Source organism: Neopelma chrysocephalum, unplaced genomic scaffold (genome assembly GCF_003984885.1).
Source record: "Neopelma chrysocephalum unplaced genomic scaffold, ASM398488v2 Primary Assembly neopelma1_143, whole genome shotgun sequence".
Lineage (NCBI taxonomy): Eukaryota > Metazoa > Chordata > Aves > Passeriformes > Pipridae > Neopelma > Neopelma chrysocephalum.
The window spans coordinates 484,890-505,460 of NW_020897805.1; the positions used below are offsets into that span (position 1 = coordinate 484,890).

Below are 20,571 nucleotides of genomic sequence, written 5' to 3' on the forward strand. Positions count from 1 at the left end.
ACAGCTATGCAAAGTATGGGCCTTATAAAATAGCAGGGTTCCCCATTAATTACGTATCAGTATTCAGATACATTAGCTATTACATCATGGATATTATAGCCTTGTTACACATTCGTTCTAGGTGGTTATGACTTATTATTTGTAATAAGTTTGTGGGGCTGTACAAAAACATCCATATCGCTTGTTGGTGATGCTTACAAGCCACACATCTGAACATATTTTGCCATTAAACTCTGCTAAAACCTGCAATGGTTGAACAAATGTTTATTAATTCTTCATGGGGACTGAATATATAATACGTGACCCAAATGTCTAACTCCATGCAGACCTATAGACAAAGATAAACAAGTATGTCAGTTGTGTGGCGAATTAAAAGATACTAAGAACCAAGTACTAATGCATTGCAAACACAATATGGACACATAAACATACAGATCGTATTCTCTAAACATTAGACCTGATAGTGACTCACATGAGCCAAACAGACTGGTTACAGGTTTGTCTTTTCATTATGAAAAATGGCTTTGTCCTATAAACATGAAAACTAGACCACCTTCTACAGAGATGGGCACCAACTTGATGCTGGAAGCCTATGTAGCACCCACACGCTGAAGTGCTCACCTGTGCCTAACTGCTTAGGGTGGCACAATAAAGCAAGGAATAAATTATACAAGAGCAGTGAGGACTAGAACAAGAAGGGAAAGATTCAGGTTCTCCATGAATATTTTCAATGTGGTTTTGAATCAGAACTTCAATAAAATTCTACAGCTAGCTTTTCAGTGTAGTTGGAACCTGCTTTTTCAATACAATACATATATATTATTCTGATTTTTATTTTTTTAGCATAGTCTTTCACTCACCTGAAAAAGGTAATTTTAAAGGGAAAAGCCCCCAATTTTTCCATTCTGATTTACATTCTTCTCATAATTTTGTTTATTTCTTTAAAACCCAAAGTAAGAATAACATTAGATGTAAATTGTCATATTCTCAGCATTGGTTTTGTTTTGATTTTCAGCAAAAATCTTCTAATGGTAAGGGGTGCCCTACGAAAATCTTCCCCAGTTCTGACCAGGATAAGGGAGGCAACACACAATGTCACCTCTGTAAAGGGGATAATTTGCTTATCCAACACATGCAAGCACATACTGCAGTGCTGCACTCTGCAGGATACAGAGATAATACACAGCTAATACACAATGCTGCCAAGCCCAAAAGTTAAAAAGTCCTCATTCAATACCCTCCAAAATGAAGAGACTGGCATAAAATTTGCAAGGCTGTAAATGAGAAGGTATTTATTTTTTTTCCTTTGCCTCCAGTTCCAGCCCCTTGGGAGGCAGCCAGGTCCCACTTCCACCTGGTCTTTGCAGCCATGAAAGCCAGAAATGCCTTGGTATTAAATGAAAGTAGAACTAATTGTTTATCTTCAAGATCTGAGGCTTTATACAAAATACCAGGTATGGCATAACTTGCAAGAGGGTTGAAAATGTTACCTACATTTATCTGATTCCTCCCAGTTCAAGACTCCCTTCCTAGTACACACATGTCTTGTTAATCAAAATGAATGTCCACAAGGAATTCAGCACAGACTCCTGAATTTTAATAACTGGAAATGGGCTCAAAGCAAAGCTTTCAATTAAAAGTTCCCATACTCCAGATTAAGATATTTAACCTTGGCAAGCCCATGTGTTTCTCTAGGTCTTCTTAACTCACCTGCTGGCACAGCCGCTGTTCTGACAGCTCCAGCCCGTGCTGCGTGGCAGTCACCGGTGTGCTGGCAGCTCATGGGGCTGTACCCTATGCCAGCTCCATGCTGCTGCAGCAACACTGCTAGTAGGACCCAAGCTGGCCAGTCCATAGGTAACAGAAGATGCCACTCTGAACTGCGATCACTGCAGTGCAGGCATACTCAGAAAATGATTAATTCCTAAGAGCTCAAAAATTTCTGGGCCTTTTCATGGCAGAAATATCTTGCTAGTAAGGGGGATCTAGCCACTGACAATGCTTCTCTCCTGTTCTCTTTCTGTGGTTTGTTGGTTTTGTAGCTTTTGGCCTTTTGTTGCAGAGACTATGAGTTTGGTGAGGGGGAGTGGTAGGTCTGTAGCTGGTGGGATGGATACTTTCATGGATGCTGTGAACTGAATGTCTGCTCCATGGTTGCCTGTGATATTAGAATTTGGACTTGATGACCCAGGTGGTTCCTCCCAGGCCTGTGTTTCTACATTCAAGAGCAGCAGAACTCTTTTTGTACTATAAGATTTTCTTAATTCACCTTAAACCCAGGATGTCAAGCAACTAGGATCAAGTTTGCTTCCAATATTTTGTTGACTGTATGACATCTTCTAGATGTTTGGATTTTAATGAATTTCTGGAAGAAAGCCTTCCAAACGTGAACTGAGTGTAATAAAAGTAGAAGCATCTGCCTGAGGACATTTCTATGCTACTGTCACTGCTTGACTGCAGCTCGTGTAAATAAACTTTAGGCAGCTTTGAGACAGCCAGACCGGGTCCTGACGGCTCTGTAGCCACAGCTTTGCATAACACAGCAACTATTCAAGCACACCTGTTTCCCAGGTGAGAAAATGTTTCCTACAGCCTAATGCAGCAATTTATTCTGGGAGGTCAGGCTAGGCAATCTATACACGTGGGGCTGACCATTGTCAATGCCATCAGTACCAGGGGCATGAAGTTTTATGTTACTGCTCACAGAATGAGGTGGGAGGCCAACCCCCTGCCTGGCAGATTTCCCACTCCCAAAAGACAGGCATCTTCACCTTTCTTTCCTTCCACCCCTCTTCCTTATGTCTGGACTTGTACTGCATAGCAAAGCAGAACTGGAATGGGCTGAGATCTGCTAGAAGCTGAACATTAATGCTCTGCTCAAATTAAATGAAATAAAACCATATGGTGTCATCATGGGTCACTGATTTAAAACAACAAAAAAATCCTAGCTCCTCTCTAAGCCCTTCAGATAGTAAAACTGGTGCTGTGAATCGTGAGTCTTCTTAGAGTGCAGCCAAGAAATACAGTGAGAGAAAAGGGCAGAATTGGGCTTTATCTCCTGTTCGTAGTGAGCAGGTTGACCTGGAACAAAGAGGCACTTTTTCCCCCATGTCTGCAGGCATGTCAGTGTAGCTCCACTGAAGTTGATGGACCTACACAGATTAACAGGAGATAAGGAGTCAAATCTTCTCAGAGAGGGCTGGGATTGTGTTTTGAGATATGTAAGGCATCTCCATTTTGACCTCTCATCTATTTGGAAGCTTTGGGAAAGCAGATAATCCCTCTTCATGCACCTTTTAGGACTATCAATCTAATCAATCTAATTTATCTGTCACACTTGTGCTTATATACTAACATAGTATACATGGTCACCCTTCTCTCTCCTTTTTCAAAAGGTAGGGAGAAGAAAATGCAATTTTCATGACAGGAGAGAGTTTGAATGTGTGAATATTGCTTGTGGCCCCTGAATGTGGCAGGGTTTGAAGGCATTCTGCTGCCTTGGCAAGGAGCACCAGAGCCTCAGGCCAGCTAGTGAGGAAGCTGAGTCTGCTGCTCCTGCCAATGTCAGCTGTTGTTCTGAGGGTTGTAAGTGTTGCAGTAGATTTTGAGAGCAGTAGAAGCTACTGCCCACCCTCTCCGCTTCCTAGTAGAAATTATGTTGTGGCTTTTGGGGGGCAACTGCAGCTCTGATCTTCCCAACTACATCTGCTGCTGCAAATTCAAACACGACCGCCAAAGCCTGTGCAGCTGAAATACAATTCCTGTTGCCTTTGCCTATTTCCCTTCCCTTCACATACAGCCGCTGTCAGCAGGGTACATGTCACTTCTGCTACAAGCAAGAGAACGAAGCCAATACCGTGCTACAGCTCGCTGAAGCACTTACTTGGCCCGTTATTAGAGAGTCTGAGCCCTTCACTCCTCCTTCCAGCTGTCCTCACTGTGCCCCAGGTGGCACGGCAATGCTCCTATCTTCACACTTCAGGCAGGAAACAGAGCACAGAGAGAAATGCCATTTGTCCAAACTCTTGATGAGAGAGGTCCATGACAGAGCAAGGAACTGAAGCCCTTCCCTAAGTCGGATTAGGCTCTATCTAGACTTTCTATTTCCCTTCCTTCACCCCCAAATCCCTTGGCTGTTTTTCCTCACGGTGTTACAAAGCTTGCATTTCGTTTTGAACTTTGTTTGTGCAAACAAGGCTTCTCCCCCACCCTTTCTTTTGCTCAACTGTGAATTCAGCTGTGTTTCAACCTATGCACAGAAACAAAACTGTCTCCTATTTGAACCAAAGCCGCGTTCAGAGTTCCTAATGCCTGTGCAGCACCAATCTTCAGCTGAGATATTGTTGACTCCACGGGGGCTGTCAACAAGGACCCCAAAGCTGCCTCTTCTGTATAGTGCCAGCATCACTGGGATGGTCTCAAGCCCTTTTGTAGGTAGCAATCTGATGCAGAGAAGGCATCACTGTCTCACCGAGCCCTGCACCGTGTCCCCCGCAGGCTGCCGTGCCTGTACCGCCGGCACAGCCCGCGGCTCAGCAGTACAGCCCGGCACTAATTAAACAGTGCGGCACAGCAGGGTGTGAGTGCGTTGGCCATCACAGCCTCCTCTCGACACACTGCAGAGAAAAGGCTGAAGCTTCACAATGTTAGCCTTCCAAGAACCACTTTAATTGCCCAGTAATGCACACCCTGGGGTCTTGTAATGTGCTGCTAATATGGAGCATTTAAAATATGAATACTCCAAAACAATTACAAGGAGTTTGGTGCTCTGCTGAGTGTATCTTTCCACTATGAAAAATAATCCACAACAAAGAAATATGATCAAAGCGAGGATACCAGTGGTTTCTGAAATCTGCCAGGGTCTTCCTGAGGCAGCAGGACACACAACTCTTTCCTTTGGTGCAACTTCACTCTGTTTTTCCAGGATTAAAATAATTGCTAGCCTGGGACTCCAGATGATTCAGACCTACCTTACCTCCCTCTGATCAGCCCTAGTATAACTTTTTTATTTGAGATAGTGTCTAAAGACTCTGACAGCTCTAGTAAGAGAGGAGAAACCACAGAGTACATTAGGTTATAAGAGAGTTTGGATAGAAATGTCAGAGAAGCAAGGGAAGTTTACTATGATCTCTTATTCTTTCATCAAATAATTTCTAGACAGGTATAGAAGTGATTTTTTACTTGCTTATTTAAAAGGAGTGAACATTTTGCTTCTCAGAAAATACTCTGGCTCAGATAATTTTGACTTCTAATATTTCTTTCTACATTCTTGATGAGAGCTTGTTACAATTGTCATACTAGGAGAGAAGATTTTTGCCTGTCCGTCTGTATTCAGAATCAGGAAAAGGAATTGCATTAAAACTGACAAAAATAATGAAATAGAAATCAAACATTGGAAATTCATGATCTAATGGTGAACATTTAGGAAAGTAAAAGGCATTTGGAAACAGGCAGTTGGTTTCAGCTGGTGCTGTACATAGTATTAATTCTAGAAATCTAGAGTTACTACAAGCCAACTATGGTAACTCATGAATTCCAGGAATGGATGTATAATTCACAGTATGATACTATGTACTGTAATGACATTATATGCCATTACTTAAGATAATATTGCATATTAAATTCAGATTGTGAAATGAAGTTCAGTTGCTTTACTGCAATCAAAGATCTATAAATGTCCTGTTGCTGAAACTTCAGAAGGTTATGTATTAAATCTGTTTATAGTCTGAAACTCAAAGTAGACAACTTGTGCAAAAACCTCCCACTGGAAAATGAAAAATGGGAATTTACAGTAAGTACCAGTTTATGTTCTTAATTAAATACAAATGCTGTTACTGGAGTCACTGACTGTGATGGAATTAGAGTAGGGATGAATTTAGTCCAAAGTGACAATTTCTCTTGGAGAAAAAGAAAGACGTTTGAAAATGTGGCATTTATCTCAAGAAATCAGCACTGCTAACTGGTGTGGCAGGACTTGTGTCTCTTCTACTTTTGGAAAGGGCCAAGGAAGTGGTCTGCAAAAACACCTGTCTTTCTCCAGCGTCTAAAGGCAAGAACAAGCCATCAAAGACGGCAAGAGGTGATTGAGGTTTTGCGACCTCTTATACAGCCATAATCCAGAAATCCTAGATTTGAGGCAGCAGAGCTGGCTTAGTGCATTTTTCAGTCTCTGGTAAGGGTGAGAAGCTTTCGGCAATCCCGAAGTTTAAAGACAGCATTACTATGCTGCATTTGTTGCTACAGGACCGGGTCAGCTCTGTTTATCTTTCATCTGCTGTTTCATTAGGTGGTCTTTTGTAGGGCAGGCTCACTTGAAGCCTCTTAAAGCAGCAGCAGTGATGCCTTGCTATCACTTGTTTATCACTGTCCCTAAGTGAATCGACCCAGGGGGATGCACTGCCGTGTTCTGTACTGAGCATTAGGATCCTGAAATTTCTCCTCTTTCCTTACAATGCTAGAGTTCAGTCATGATTTTAGGGCAAAAGAACGCTGCCAGGGAAGGCCTCTTCATGACCTCTTCTGCCTCTTCTTTTAACCATAGGAAATACCTTCTACCTGAGACCTCATTAGGTCTGTGCATTTGATGCCAAGAATTATTTGACCCAAGCCACTGGAGGTGGCACAACCAGAACTGCTCCCCTCTGCTCACAGTTTCCAGGCACTTTCTTTTGACATAACACTAGTTTCATTCTTAGGAAGGGAATTTTTGAGCAAGCCTTTCACCTCTGGGTCACTAGCTGAAATCTGGCCCTGGTTGGTAGTGACCGAAAATCATTACCAGCTGACAGCTACTTGGTGAAATGAGCTGGTGAGCCTCCTTCCAGTTCCTAATGGACACTTCTCAGTAAACACAGTCACAACTGGCACTAACTGGTGTTCTTAGCCCACGGACCGAATGGGGAAGGAAATTGAACTTTCCTCTTCATCCTCTGCCTGGGTTTTTGGAGTATTATGGACAGGCATTTTATACCTGCAGCGTTCCACCGGCTGTTTTTACTCTAAATGGCTTTTTGAAACTTTGCAATTTCCATGCAGCATGATTCAGCACAGCCTGATCCGCCGTCTCAGTGTAATTAGACTCATCTTTTGGTTCCCCTCAGCAGAAGCTGAGCCGCCTGATGCCATCTCCCAGTACGAATGATGTGTCTGATGTCATATCTCAGTATGAATAGAACTGTCTGATGTCACCTCAGTTCTAACAGGACGTTTTATAATATGTCATCTAAGACTGCAGGGGAAATCTTCTAATCCATTCACTATCCTGCACTACAGTAGAACATAACACAGTATAATGTGTAGGTTAACTTAGACACCCCCAGGCAGGTTTGGGATAGACGGATGGATGGATGGATAGATACATTTATACAAAGTATACATACATTATATCACTCTATTGATTTTTAAAAAGTTCCAGGACTGCCTAGCTATAATGAGATTTTTGAACTTTGTGTTGCGATCAATGAGGGGAATATTATTGGCCTGGAGAATTGATATACCCGCTCTCTGTGGCTTGTTCTTCTCCTGGACTGCCCCTGCCCCCAAGGTGTACGATTCCATCAGACACTTAACCTCTTTTACAGTGTCATCAGGCTAAAAGGAATCTAATAGTGACACGGGACTTGTGCTCAGCACTCTGGCACTATTGCTTTCCTGTCACAAATAATTTATAGCTTTCTATTTCCATCCCTTTGCCTGCACCCCATCCCCTTTTTCTGTTTCTCCGGACTGGGGGAAATCAATAAACTCACACAACCAGAGTGGCACTTCAGGGGGTTTTAGGGGGAATGTGAGAGCAGAGGGAAAAAAAAAACCCAAAACCTAAAAGAAGAAAAAAAGTTATATTATTTGCCCTAGCACAGACTTTTCAGATCAACTCCTCAGCTAGTACAAATAGCATGACCTCAGAATCTGGCCCTGAGGCCTTCAGACACCTTCTGTATAGGTCCTCAGCAGCTATAGATTAGGGCATCTGGTAGCAGTTATCTATATGGGATGAGGATCTGGATCTCCATCCCCAGCTAGAACCTTGACATTCTCTGTCTCCAGCTATGTCCCAGGCAGCCTCTCTGCCGCTCCAGCTACTGCTCAGGCTTCATCATATGTACATCAGAGTTTTCTAATATGTGGAGGTGAGATGTTCTCTTTCTTTTCCTAAAAAGGTTTCAGTCTCAGGAGTTGTGCTTTTTCAATATTGCCCTCCCAATGTCTTGCCTGTCTCTATCCATACCATACCACCCATTAGCCACACATTTGTTCTTTGAAGTTTTGCCAACTTATTCTTTAGAATGAATTTAGAAGGGAAGCTGTCATGTGGGCAGGGAGAATGTGCTACTTGCTTTCACTTTCTGAAGAGATTTTAGAAAATGGGTAGGAAATAAAGCTAATGTAATGCAGGACTGAGAGTTCCAGAAACTGAGGCTGAAGAGCATCTTCAGACTTCACCCTAACTGGAGAGGTTGAAGAGAGGAGAGGTTTGTTTTAATCTCAGAAAGGAATTTGGTCTCCATGGCCTCCACAGGTCATGGCTTATTTGCCGAGTTCCTTGGTGAAACAGTGGTTCCAGAGTCACAGATACCCAATATCTGCCAGTAGTCAGGGACCCTGCCAGTCAAATACTAGTGATTTTCTTTCACCACTGACCTCACTTGGATTTAAACCAGTGACCTAGAGGTGAAAGATTTCATGTAACAAGAAACGGAGCACTGAATTACAGTCCAGTTTATTTTCATTCTGAGCTATATTATGAGATTTGTAGCATCTTTTTGAGTTCCCATGCTCTATTCATTCACCACCTGACAAACACCAATTTTTGCCCTGTTTGCTGGAACTTCTTCCTGGTGATCTCTATCTCTCACCACTCCCTACAGATGCCTTCTGCTCTTAACTTCTCATTTATGAAGGGCAAGGGCTTTGGGTAAGCCTTCCACAAGGGCATTCAGTCATTCAGAAAGGTGTTTTTTAGGTAGACAACAAAATTAAAGCTACACCATTTGTAAATCCAGCAATGTCTCTATTAGCTGCAAAGACTGCCTTGAGATGATGCTCGCAGATCAGACCATAAATGCTAATGCAGCTTTTAACACACAGGAGATCCTTGCTCACTCACTGAACACCCTCCTTATGCAGTGAACACCCAAGTTTGGGATAAAGATGATAGAGAGAACTAGGACAATTCTCCAAGAATTGTACCATTAAAGCAGTAGAATCAAGACCACAATAAGGCAAGTGGAACCAGTCTGCTGCACCCAGAGCTCAGATCAAGTCTTCAGGTTCCAATAGCTGGGACTGTGGGAATGCAAAGACACAGAGAAGTTGCGTTTGAGTTCTGAATGTGTTTTGCTCTTTTCCAGGATCATCAGAACCAAAGTTCAGCAGCCTTTTCACCCAACACCAGATGGGAGCGGGACAGGTGTGACTGCACCAGGACATACTATTGGTAAGGAGACTGGCATGAGGGGTGGTGACAGGTCAAGTGGAAATGGGGATGAGGCTTAGTTGAGCGAACAAAGTATGACAAGCAGATGCTAAGCAGAGCAAAAGGGAGGAGGGGGTGGGGGGAAGGAAGCCTCTATGGAAATCAGAGGTTTCTCTTCTTCGTTTCCCTTGTTGCATTGCAGAGAAGGGAATCATGGAGAAACTAGCCTATGGTAGCGGTTTGCTGAAGTGATTCTGCCCTAACATCCATTTCACATTCATGCTCTCCTTCATCTCCCTATAGAGAAGTATTTACTGCTGTGCTGTCTAAGCACAAGCCTTTACCTTTTGTCTCCTTCTTACTCTGACTCTCTTTCCCCCCTCTTACTCTCAATTTTGTTTCTCTCCTCTTCCTTTGCTGGAACTGGTCCCTTTCTTAGAGCTAGTAATACACAAACATGGGTTGCCTCACAACTAAGTTCTTCATTGTTCTAGCTCAGCAGTCAGGTATCCCCCGGGTGTATTTCAATGAGAAAATGCATTTTTTGCTGGGGAAGATGTTTTGCTGGTTTATTGAGGTGAGCAGAAGATGAAGGCTGTAATAAAGTGACTGAATGCCTCCTAGTCTGTTTAAAGGTACTGTGCTAGATGTGTGATAAGGTACTTTTCAGTCTGTGGGCTGTATGGTGGATATGTCTGCTGTTGCTAGCGTAGCTTTATCTAGTGACAAGTCAGAGCAGGGAAAATATGCAGTTCTGGGATACTGTGAAATACAGAGCTTATTTGCGGTCTAAGACACTGTCTTAGATTCTGTTGGTTATTGAGAATCTGTTGCTACACAAGGATTTACTGGAAAGCACTGGTCTACACGGGACAGAGCTGGTAGATATAATCCTGTACGCAAATTTTATTGAGGAGTACAATGGAATTAATGGGCCAATATAGAAGAGCATTTCTGGATGCCCCTTTAATCTGGACTTGCTCACTGGACTGGGAATCACTGATCACAACAGATGGAGTTGGCAGATATTATTCCTTCTTGGAACAGTAGTGCAATGTCTAGGGAATGCAATGGCTGAGCTGGGATGGTGAGTGTGAGTGCTTCTCCTAGAGTCTCTCATTGCTCTGGGTTGTACTGGGAAGTGTGAGTCTACATTGGATAGTGTTGACAGGTTCTGCTCCATCCTGGAAGGCTTGCATTAGAGGTATTGATTGCTTCAGGTCAGTGCTTTATGAGCTGAACGATGCATAGTGGCTATGAGAGAACTGGGATATTCTCTCCAATACTGGGACACACTGGGATATAATGGGTATGCCTGCTGGATTCATAGCTCTACCAATTCTACTTTCTAAAGGCCTGATTATCATGAAGTGATCATTTCTAATCTGAATAACTTGTCATTTCTGATATACTGGAAATTCATGAGCAGTCTTGGATTGCCCTGAATGGCCGCAGGATTCTGCCTATTGACATTGGTCAGTACAAAAGGAAGTCACTAGATTTTCACTAATCTGGGTAGTAGTGTGTATCACCAACTCACCAGTTGTTCCCTCACCAGGGAACAGAATTTATTAGCTCAACACTGAAGTGCTTCTAAGGTATGCCAAAAAGGTAATTTTTCAATGAGAGTTTTGGATGGGCATGTAAGAGGTTGGTCTGCCTAAGACAGAACACGTGCACTCTTGATGAAAAAAAGCTGAGAGGAAATGATCCAGTGAAATATGGATATACTATGAAGTCATTAGAGAATGTGGCCTGTGCAGCATTTCACTCAGTTACCTTGGCATGCTATGGGAAGCCTGCTCTGAACTGGGATGTAACAACAAGGTTTAGCTTCTTGATGAAATACACTTGCTTGTTATTAATGGCCCTGTACTGGAAGGCTGTGGGGCTACGGTATAGAAAATGACAAGCAAAGCTGGGATGCAGCTTTGCTGAGTTGCAGTACAGCGAGTATAAGTCCTTCAGTGTGAGGGACTGGGAGTCTGCTTAGTGCCCAGGCTTTGCTATGAGGCTGGTGGCATGCATAGCTTTCAGCTGGGAATCCCTGAGTGCTGTGCTGCTCTCCTCATGGCCCTTTTTCCCTTTTCCTTTTGTCCAGTGCCCAGCACAGCATCCCCTCCCGTCTCCAGTGCCTCCAATGATCCAGTGGGCTCTTACTCCATTAACGGGATCCTGGGGATTCCTCGGTCGAATGGCGAGAAGAGGAAACGTGATGAAGGTAGGGGGAGGGGAGAAGCTCATCCTCCCTTTTATATTCTTTGTCCCCATGTACAGGCTCCAATTTCAGGCCAAGGTTTGCAGCTGCTCCAGGGGCTAGATCAGTTTTAGCAACAGAGACCAGTTCCCCGCCACTGCCCTGCTGGCTTGGAATGCTCTTCTTCCGAGGCCCTTTCATGACAGGCTGCGTCTCCAGACATCTGCTCAGCAGGCAGAGAGCCGTCTCCATTGCTGGAGCTGATCCCAAGTTCATTCACTGCTGGAAACGGCTGGAACTGAACTCCCCAGGTGCCAGCAGGTGCCCGGACTTTGAACTGTGGGTAAACATGGTTTCCCCGACTCACTCATTTTCAAACAAAATGCCATCTTGGAGAAGCACCAGCAATGTGGGATTTATATTTCATTCCCCTTGCAAACAAGTTCCTGCCCTGTGATGTGCCATGAGCTACATTAGCTGGTGATCACAAGGGCCCAGTTTTCAATGGGTAGCATCTACCACAGCAGAACTGTCATGCTTGCAACAGTCTGAAAGCAGAACAGGAGGTCTTCTGAGTACTGTGACTGTAAGGTTGTTTTCTGGGCCTTTCGCTAGGGCTCTAAGGAAATAGGATTAAGCTATCTCCTTTTGCTTCCTACTTGTTGGGAAGTACTCACGGCAAAGCGGATCCTGAAATGAATCAAAAGCAGAAGCTTCAGATATAGACAGATTGAGTCAGAAGGGGTGGGTAAGGTCTTGGTGCTTTTACGGTGTCTTTTAAACTCTTTTCTTTAAATCTTGCTCTTTTAATTTGATTTGTTCTAAAATTGAGGGCCAGGAGGTGAACTTTTCTAAGAGTAGTGACTGACCAGTTTGTTGGGTTCAGCCCTGACTTCAGTATGTTGTGTGTTGCTTGTTGTGTGGAGGGATCCTTTAGCAGTACAGGTGGCTCAGTGTGCTGTGTGTGCTGTAACCCCAAGGCTGTGCAGTGCAAGAGAACATGAGAGTTGTCTGTGATATGTAGTGAGAAGAGAAAGCTCTCCTGAGAGAGATGCTGCATTCGGGGGTTTTGCTAGTAATTTTCTCAGCATTCATTCTGGTGAGGTTCACATCTGTAAGTTTTTGATCCAAACAAACACAGTAATCTTAAGAATAAAAGGCAGTTGTCATGTCCCCTTTCTAACTAATACAAATAAAACTAGAGGCAAAGACCCAATACAGCTTCTATTAAAGCAAATGGGAACATTTTTGCTGATGTCATTGGAAATTGGATCGGGCCCCAGAGGAAGATCCATTTCCCAGCTAGATGGCAGTAGGGCCCAGCTAAGACAAAAGTGTAGCAATGGAAGGGCTGAGTCAATTCCTCAAAGTCAAAAAATGTCAGGAATAAGAGACTACAAGTATTGCAACCCCCTCCAGCATTTGTCATCATTAAATATACATGAAATAGAGACATTTCAAATGGAATGACAAGTTTCTCCAATGGTTGTGCAGATCTCCTGGCACTTATTTGGGGTTTTTGTGAATCCCTGTTCTCATACAGTCCAATGTGGTGATCACCAGCTCTCAACATGGTGCCTCCACATCTCATTTGAAATGAACCTGTTCAATCTGGCTTTAGCAGCTATTCAGGCTATACCTGGAAAGATCATCCCACTTTAGATGCAGGCTCACAGTCAATTCCAGCCTCAGAACTTGAGCTTTTTTTTGAAAATAGTTAGATACAACCAAGCAGCCATCTCAGACTGTGACACTTCACAATGATATACTGACAGTAAGAACTACTCTCTGTGTCTGTCCTTAATTCATCCCAGATTTGATTTAGGCAAGTGACACTCTGCAACTCCTTGCTGTTGGCCAAGAGCCCACATATTCCACTAGGAATCAAAAAGGTACCAGACAATCCTGGAGATGTTGTTTGTCTTCAGCTGAGTTTTAGGTGGCAATTACATGACATGATTGGAACTACTTTAGAGAACAGCCTTCATCCTGTCATCCCAGATATCTTCTGCAGGGAGATGTTGTGCCCCTGTCCTAGAAAAACCTCACATGTGACCCCCAGCCATCTTCTGAACACCCCTAACCAAGAGCTGAGTTATCTGGGCTCACATTGGCCTTAAGAAATGCTGAAAGACATCATCCCTTTGCACGGTTGGGTCCTAAGATTAGAAGGGTCCACGCAGAGGTTTTGCAACACCAGTGACCTTGCACTCATTCCTGGGCAATCTCCTCTGTAGGTCTGAAGTTTCTGATTGTTTCTAGTTGAGATGGGAATTAGATGTCAAGAAATCCAATGCAAGCATTTCTTTCATGCTCATGCTGGATGCATACACCTTCTCAGTATTTCCCAGAGCTTCTGACCGCTGTTTTATTGCAGTTTCTTAACTGCAGGGTTTATTCTTGCACTGAAAAGCCCTTGTGAGCTTTGCACATCTACTTTCCCAGCATTTAGGGAGTGGCTCTTCCCTAAAGGAGGCAGAAGAAACAGCACTGCTCTCTCTTTCTTTCCGCTCTGTTGGACCAGCTCTGCTGCAAGGATTCCTCTGTGAGGAATGCAGTTCAGCAGAAAGGGGGAAGTACCAAGCTGTTTCTGAATCCCTGGTTCTGAAAACCTTGTTAGCAACCTCTGTGATGGCTGGGGGGAACAGGGTGGGAGAAAGACAGAGGAGCCTCTATCTGAGCACACCCCCTCCCCCAGGTCCTCCTTGCTGCAGCTGGTGCCTACATTAGACAGTAGCACAGATGATTAAGAAGAGGAGAGATAATTATGTGTCAAGATGATGTAGCAGAACTCCCGAGTTGGACAGAAGGAGCCAGACGGATGCATGAGGTGGGCTCAGAGATGGACGCTGACAGTCAGGTGTGTCCCTCACAGGGAGTTAGAGGGAACAGTGGAAATCCCAGCCTACCAAATACGCTGGTTGCAGCTGCAAGGGTGGCCTGGGAAACCTATGGCATTGAGACAGAGTTAGCAGGGAAAGAGCTCTGAGTGTCTACTAGTCACAACAAGGAACTGACTGGTCGCAAGTCTTTCCTCAAAACCCAGTGTGTCTTCCTCAGGTGAATACCTAGGAAGGATGGTCAGAATTTGCCCTTTTAAGACCGTGTTTCAGATTTTGACCAACGATTGCAAAACTTCTGACTTCTGTGACAGATTAGACAGAGTTAGTCTCCTATGATTTTTTAAATAATTTGGGTAAAAAAGTTCACCACCATTTGTGTAGCACAGTGTGTGGCATTTCTTGCAGTCTATGGGCACTGCCAATGCTGCTGTAACTTCCCTCTGACCTTCCCCAGCACTTACACCCACCATCTTCGAAAGGCAGAGGTGGCCCTGAAGCACATAATGACCTTCCCAAGACTGCTGAGGGTCTTGCAGTATCAAGCGGCATCTGAAAGCAGGAATCCCTGGCTCTTCATGATTCTAGTGTTGTCGTAGTCTGTGATGGCAGGCCAACTATGCTCAGTGGGGTTATTGTCAGACTAAGGAGCAGCAATATGAAGGATAAAGGGGAAAAATAATATGCAGATAATTCTGTTGTTTCATAAGCCCTTGACTGATAGCTAAAAGAATGATAACTGGGGTGACCCAGAGGCATTAACAAAAAATCAGTATCACTCATACAGTCTTGAGCACTGTACAAGGAGAAAAAGGGAGAAATGTGGAGACAAGGGAAAGACAGATCGACAGGTAGATAGATGGATATAGACAGATGATTAGATAACATGGAAACAATATATCAAACTGCTCCCTGCATACCACAGCATCTTCAGCTGGGTAAAACTTTGGGGATTTTTACAAAACCATTCTTACAAGACATAGCTCTTTCTGTCCATAACAGGCCACACACAGACTTCCTCTACAAACTCAAAGTCTCATTTGGGATTCATCTTCTAGTGAGGCTGGTGCTGTAACATTCTCAGCATTATTAACACTGGTCCCCGACAGTATCTGTAGTATTTGACAGCATTACTGGCAAAATTATCTGCAGTGCTGACAATGGCAAAGATAATATCCCCCAGTATTATTGGCATTAGCAGGGATCATATCTGCAGCCTGTTATTGGTGGGAGCAGACATAATGTGTCCAGTATTATTAGTATCAGTAGTAATAAAATCTACAGGCTTGTTAGTGTGATCAGTGCTAATATCAGCAGTAGGTTTGTGGGAGAGGAGGGGACGGAGTGATTGTTACTGTAAATGGCAATAATACTCGGGGTGTTTGCAGTAAAGGAATCCCCAGCAGAGATGGGCAAGCAAACCTGAGAAGGCAGAAGTTCCTCCTTCCCTTTCTTCACCTGTCATTTTGACGATGAGGGGGATTTACACTGATACTCAGCGATGCAGGGCTGTGTCAGTGCAGGGGGACAGTAAAAGGTCATCAAAATTTCTGCAGGTCTGGTGGTATTTTCTGAAGAGTGTTAGCTGTATCAGTGCAGGTGGTTCACCATACTCTTCTAAATGGCATTGAGTTATGCCAAACAGGTTCTGCTTCTATCAGCAAAAGCATTTTCACTGTTAGTCCTTTAGCTACAGGATAGGCAGCATCATTGCCCTTCTCTTTGGTGCTGCATGCATAGTTTTCTGAATGTTATTACCACAACATCCTCTACTGAGAAGCAGTTACAGGTGGTTTTATCTTCCCTTACTCCAAATGGGAGGACTCTGTCTACAGAGCAGGGTTTTAACAGTGCTCAGCTTGGGGCTTTTCCTACCTGGCCATGATGCCATTTTCCTATTTGGAAATTACAAATGCCTCCTTCGGGTGGAGTGTGAGGCAGGGAGATCTGTGACAGTCCCAGTCCTGAAAGTCGTTTTTCAAGATACTGCCCCAGGATATAGATTGTCTTGAAGAAAATTTTGAACTCAATTCTTTAAGTGGAAAGTAGTGCAGAGGGGAGAGGTGTGTAATGTGTCTAAGTTTTTGAGCAGATATGCAGCAGCTCAGTATGCCACTGCAAGTATGATCCCATTTGTGTTGTTCAGAGTGGCAATGATAATATAATTTGGGAGATGTAATTATGACATTTCAGGTGACTTTGTGTCATTGTCAGTGGCATCAATATGTTGTTCGCAGGCAGTGTGGTTGTGGTTATCCTGTTGGTGTAACTATCAATCACTATAGGTTGTGGGTTTGTGACACTAATTATGAGATTAGCTGTATCACTACTTGCTATGCTGCCCCATTACACTCAAGGCCAGAACACTCTTCACAGGGGTGGCTGTGAACTGTTTCTTGTGGTATGTTTGCATCATTGCATGCAGTAAGGTTGTTTCAACACGGTAATTGTTGGTACACTGGTGCAGGTTGTACTGTACTGTCACTGCAATTCATACAGTAGTTACAGCAGCTGATGTAATGTGTTGGCTGAAAACAGAGTATCACTTGGCCACGACAGTGAAGTCAATATAGCTATGTCACTGCAACGCCATGTCAAGAATGGTATGTTTTCATGAAGTATGATATTAGAGTTCCACAGCATACCAGAGTTGTTTCAGGACATACAGTGTGCTTATGCTGTCATCTGCAGTACAGTGATGTTTTACTAGTGCTGTAGTTGTACTAGCGCAGACAGGTCTAGCCCTTAACTGTCTGTAGGAAAATACATTCATTTTCCTATGTTGCCTGCATATGTTTGCAAAGAGTATGAGTGAGTCATTCCACTTGACTGTGTCATGACCTGATGTATGTTCATCTCTGGGCATATCAGGTGTATTTCTGTGCTCCCAAAGCCATAGTATTGTTGAAGACAACAGGGTGTGTTTGGACCCCTTCAGGTGACACAACAGCACTACTGTCTGTGATATGGCTGCATTGTTTCACGGTGTGATTTCTTGTCCCCACGGCTGATGTGTTTGTGTTATTCTACATGGCTACTTTATTACAGGTCAGCAATAGTCTCAATTACACTGGAGACACATGCAGTTGCATTGCCTCAGGTGCTAACCCCATGTTCCAACCATCACACACAGCTGTGGGGTGAGCACCCAGCAGTTTACGGCTGTGCAGACAGAATGAGCGGTTTCTGGAGTGTTTCACATTCTCACAGTGTCTTCCCCCTACTTTCCCTGGGACTGTGTTGTTTCATGCATTATGGCTGAGTTTCCAGTGACTGGCAGCTTGCAGCAATGGTGTATCACTGCAAACAGGAGTGGTCACAGGGGACGTCCAGGCTCACTGTGTTTATACACCCAAGTCTAGGTAACACTCCTTTCCATTCTAGACGAAAATATGAATCGAAAAGGGAGTATATTCTCGGTAGACACCCACTTCTCCTTCCTGAGAGTCTTTGGCTGGTGAGACTCCGGGAAGGGCATAAGAAAGGCACCTGCTACTCATCCTGCACCTCTCTAAATAAACTGCAGGAGGATGTCAGAGGGAGAGTATGTATGGAAAAAGAGGTGGAGGGGGGAAACTGGATAAAGGAGAGGACAATGAATAAGCAGCACAGCACTGTCAGAAATGTGGGCTGCTTCACCATGAATCTGGAGGTCAGTGTGTAAGCAAGAGAAAGAGGAAATGTGTTTGTGTAAGTGTGTCTGCACACACCCTGGGAGTTTGGGGAGTATGCATTGCTCAGGAGGAAGTCAGGTAAGGGAGAGTTAACAGCTTACATCACAGAAAGCAGTTTGGACAGAACGCTCTGCTTCTAAAGCTTATAGTGCTGCTTAGTTTGGCAGGGGTTGGTACTCTCTGAAGACAAGCTGGTCTGGCTTCAGCTGTATTTGTGTGCATCTCTGCTTGTGTATTTGTGTTTCTAGAAATGCACGCCTGTTTGTTTTTTGTATTTCTGTGTTAGGATCAATGGTTTCTACTTATCTGTGCTTATGTACTGGGGTGAGTGGCAGGTTGGACCCGTATTTTTGTGCATGCCTATGGAGACCTGGAAAATGTGTATGTTAAGCTGTGTATAATATTGCTTATTAGGAGAATGCATACTGTGGATGATAAGGATGTCTGGGCACATATGGCTCAGTATTAGTGCTATGTATTTCTATGAATGCCAGGTATTTGTATTCAAATTTTAAGCATATATGTGAATGTTGTATATTTGTATGTATATTCTGAGTGTATGTGTTGTTACATACTTGGAGTATCACTGTATCTTTGTGGTTGCTTATGAATATGTAGCCTGTTAGTGCTGTGCACTTCTGTATATACTTTGTACAGATGTGTATTTGCATTGAGGTTATATATTTGTGTGTATGTTGTATACATATATCTATAAATATACCTCTATATTGGTCATTCTTGCCTGTATAAAGGCTGTTTATTTATGTAAATAGTTTGTATTTTTTACGTGATTTGATTTTGTATATGTGAATATAAGGAAATTACTTTGAGTTCCAGGTCTTAATTTAGTTAGTGTATGTATATTTTTGTAAGTTATTTGTTTATTCAGAAATTACATTTAATTGACATGCACCTGCATTAGTACTTCTGTGTGTCCCAGTTTGCATTCTTGCGTCTTTAAATGTTATTGGCTATGTTTTGTGGGTGTTACTTATGCATAGAGCTTTTCTTTACATTTATTTGTGTGAGTACCATGAATGTGTGCTTGTCTGACTACTTATGGGTATTTAGTTTGTGGTTAGATCTTCTCCTTCCACTTTTTGACTCATTCTTGGGAGGGGTTGTTGCAGCTAAAGTGTCAGCAGGAGCCAGGCAGCTACAACTCCTCCCACAGTCTCTGCCTGCTCCATGTGTCTACCTGTACAAAGGCTGCTCCCTAGCTTTGCTAGATGCCTGTCTCTCTGCAGCTTCTTGTTCGCTGTGGATGAGTTGTACATTAGGTCTGTCTGCAATCAGCAAAGTGACTGTTACATTTTTTCATGGATGTAAAGAGTACAGGAGTCAGAGGGAGGGGAGCATGGTGCCTGGATCCATGAGGATCCCAGGTCAATGCACAATGGATGACAGAATAAAAGGAATCAGAAATAGCTGGCAATGTGCAAGAGAATGGTAATTTAGAGGGTTGTTGGTGACTGGTACAACAGTGGATGAGGATGCCATGACAGTGAGAGATAGGGATGACACTGTTTTGGGGTCAAGTGGCATGTCAATGAGACATCAGGGCAATACGACTATGGAATCAAGGTGACATGACACTGAGACAAAATAGGGATCAAGGTGACGTGCCAATGACCCAGGCTGATCTATCAGAACAGGGAGATCTGGGGTAGCTCCATCAGCTGAATCAGCTGAATAAGGCAAGGCAGAACAGGAGGAGCAGGGTGAAGAAGATCAGAGGTAAAGCAACAGACCTGTACCATGGCTGTAGGAGCCAGGTCACCAGCATTGTGGGACATGCAGTTTCTCCACAAGATCAGTTGCATCCTGGTGTGAAGGGCTGGGGCAGTCTGTTAGCAGTGGCTGTTTGCTCACAGTGATGGAGAGCAGGGATAACACAGTGATGACATCAGGTGATGGACATATCCCCTGACGGTAGCCAGGGACCATAGGGACTGTGTGGGCAGGGGCATTATTCCCAGTTGCTGGAAAAACAAAGAACCTAACGGGCAGTAAAACAAAAACAAAGGAGACTTGGAAGCACCTGACAGCCCTAATTCATCACAGCCCAAGATTTTTTTTCCCCCTCATGTTCCCATTATATTTGTTTGTAAAAGTGGAAATCAATTTTGAAGGTAATTTTCTGGAAAGAATGGAAGGGAGGTGGGAGGGCCGGATAAGGCAGAGATGGCAAGAGGAAAAAAAAATTTAGGCCAGGCACAGCCCAGGGGCAGCTCTTGGCAAGGTGAAAGAAAATTGCATATTCAATCTCCATCCATGAATCTCCCTTGCTGCTGCCCGCCTCCTGCTCGAAAACAATGAAGGCTTTCTCCCCTACGCTGCACAACGCCAGAGTATCAGCGCTCACTTTAACTTCAGGGTCATTAATTCACCTGATTATTGCAGGAGAGGAGAGGGTTGCAGAGGCATCCATTCTGAAGAGCCCTC

The 20,571-nt window shown here is 43.7% G+C and overlaps 1 protein-coding gene and 1 long non-coding RNA gene across 13 annotated transcripts in view; one reads left to right on the forward strand and one right to left on the reverse strand.

The window, feature by feature from the left end:
• Window positions 1-20,571, reverse strand: part of LOC113975780 — a 211,767-nt gene that overhangs the window by 42,129 nt on the left and 149,067 nt on the right. The gene's annotated exons all lie outside the window — the stretch shown is intronic.
• Window positions 1-20,571, forward strand: part of PAX2 (paired box 2) — a 99,575-nt gene that overhangs the window by 36,995 nt on the left and 42,009 nt on the right. For all 12 annotated transcript variants that reach the window (XM_027700209.1, XM_027700203.1, XM_027700210.1 and 9 more), the window contains 2 exons: window positions 9,351-9,436; window positions 11,517-11,636. In XM_027700209.1, the coding sequence (XP_027556010.1) occupies window positions 9,351-9,436; window positions 11,517-11,636 (206 nt within the window). The remainder of the gene's footprint in view (window positions 1-9,350; window positions 9,437-11,516; window positions 11,637-20,571) is intronic.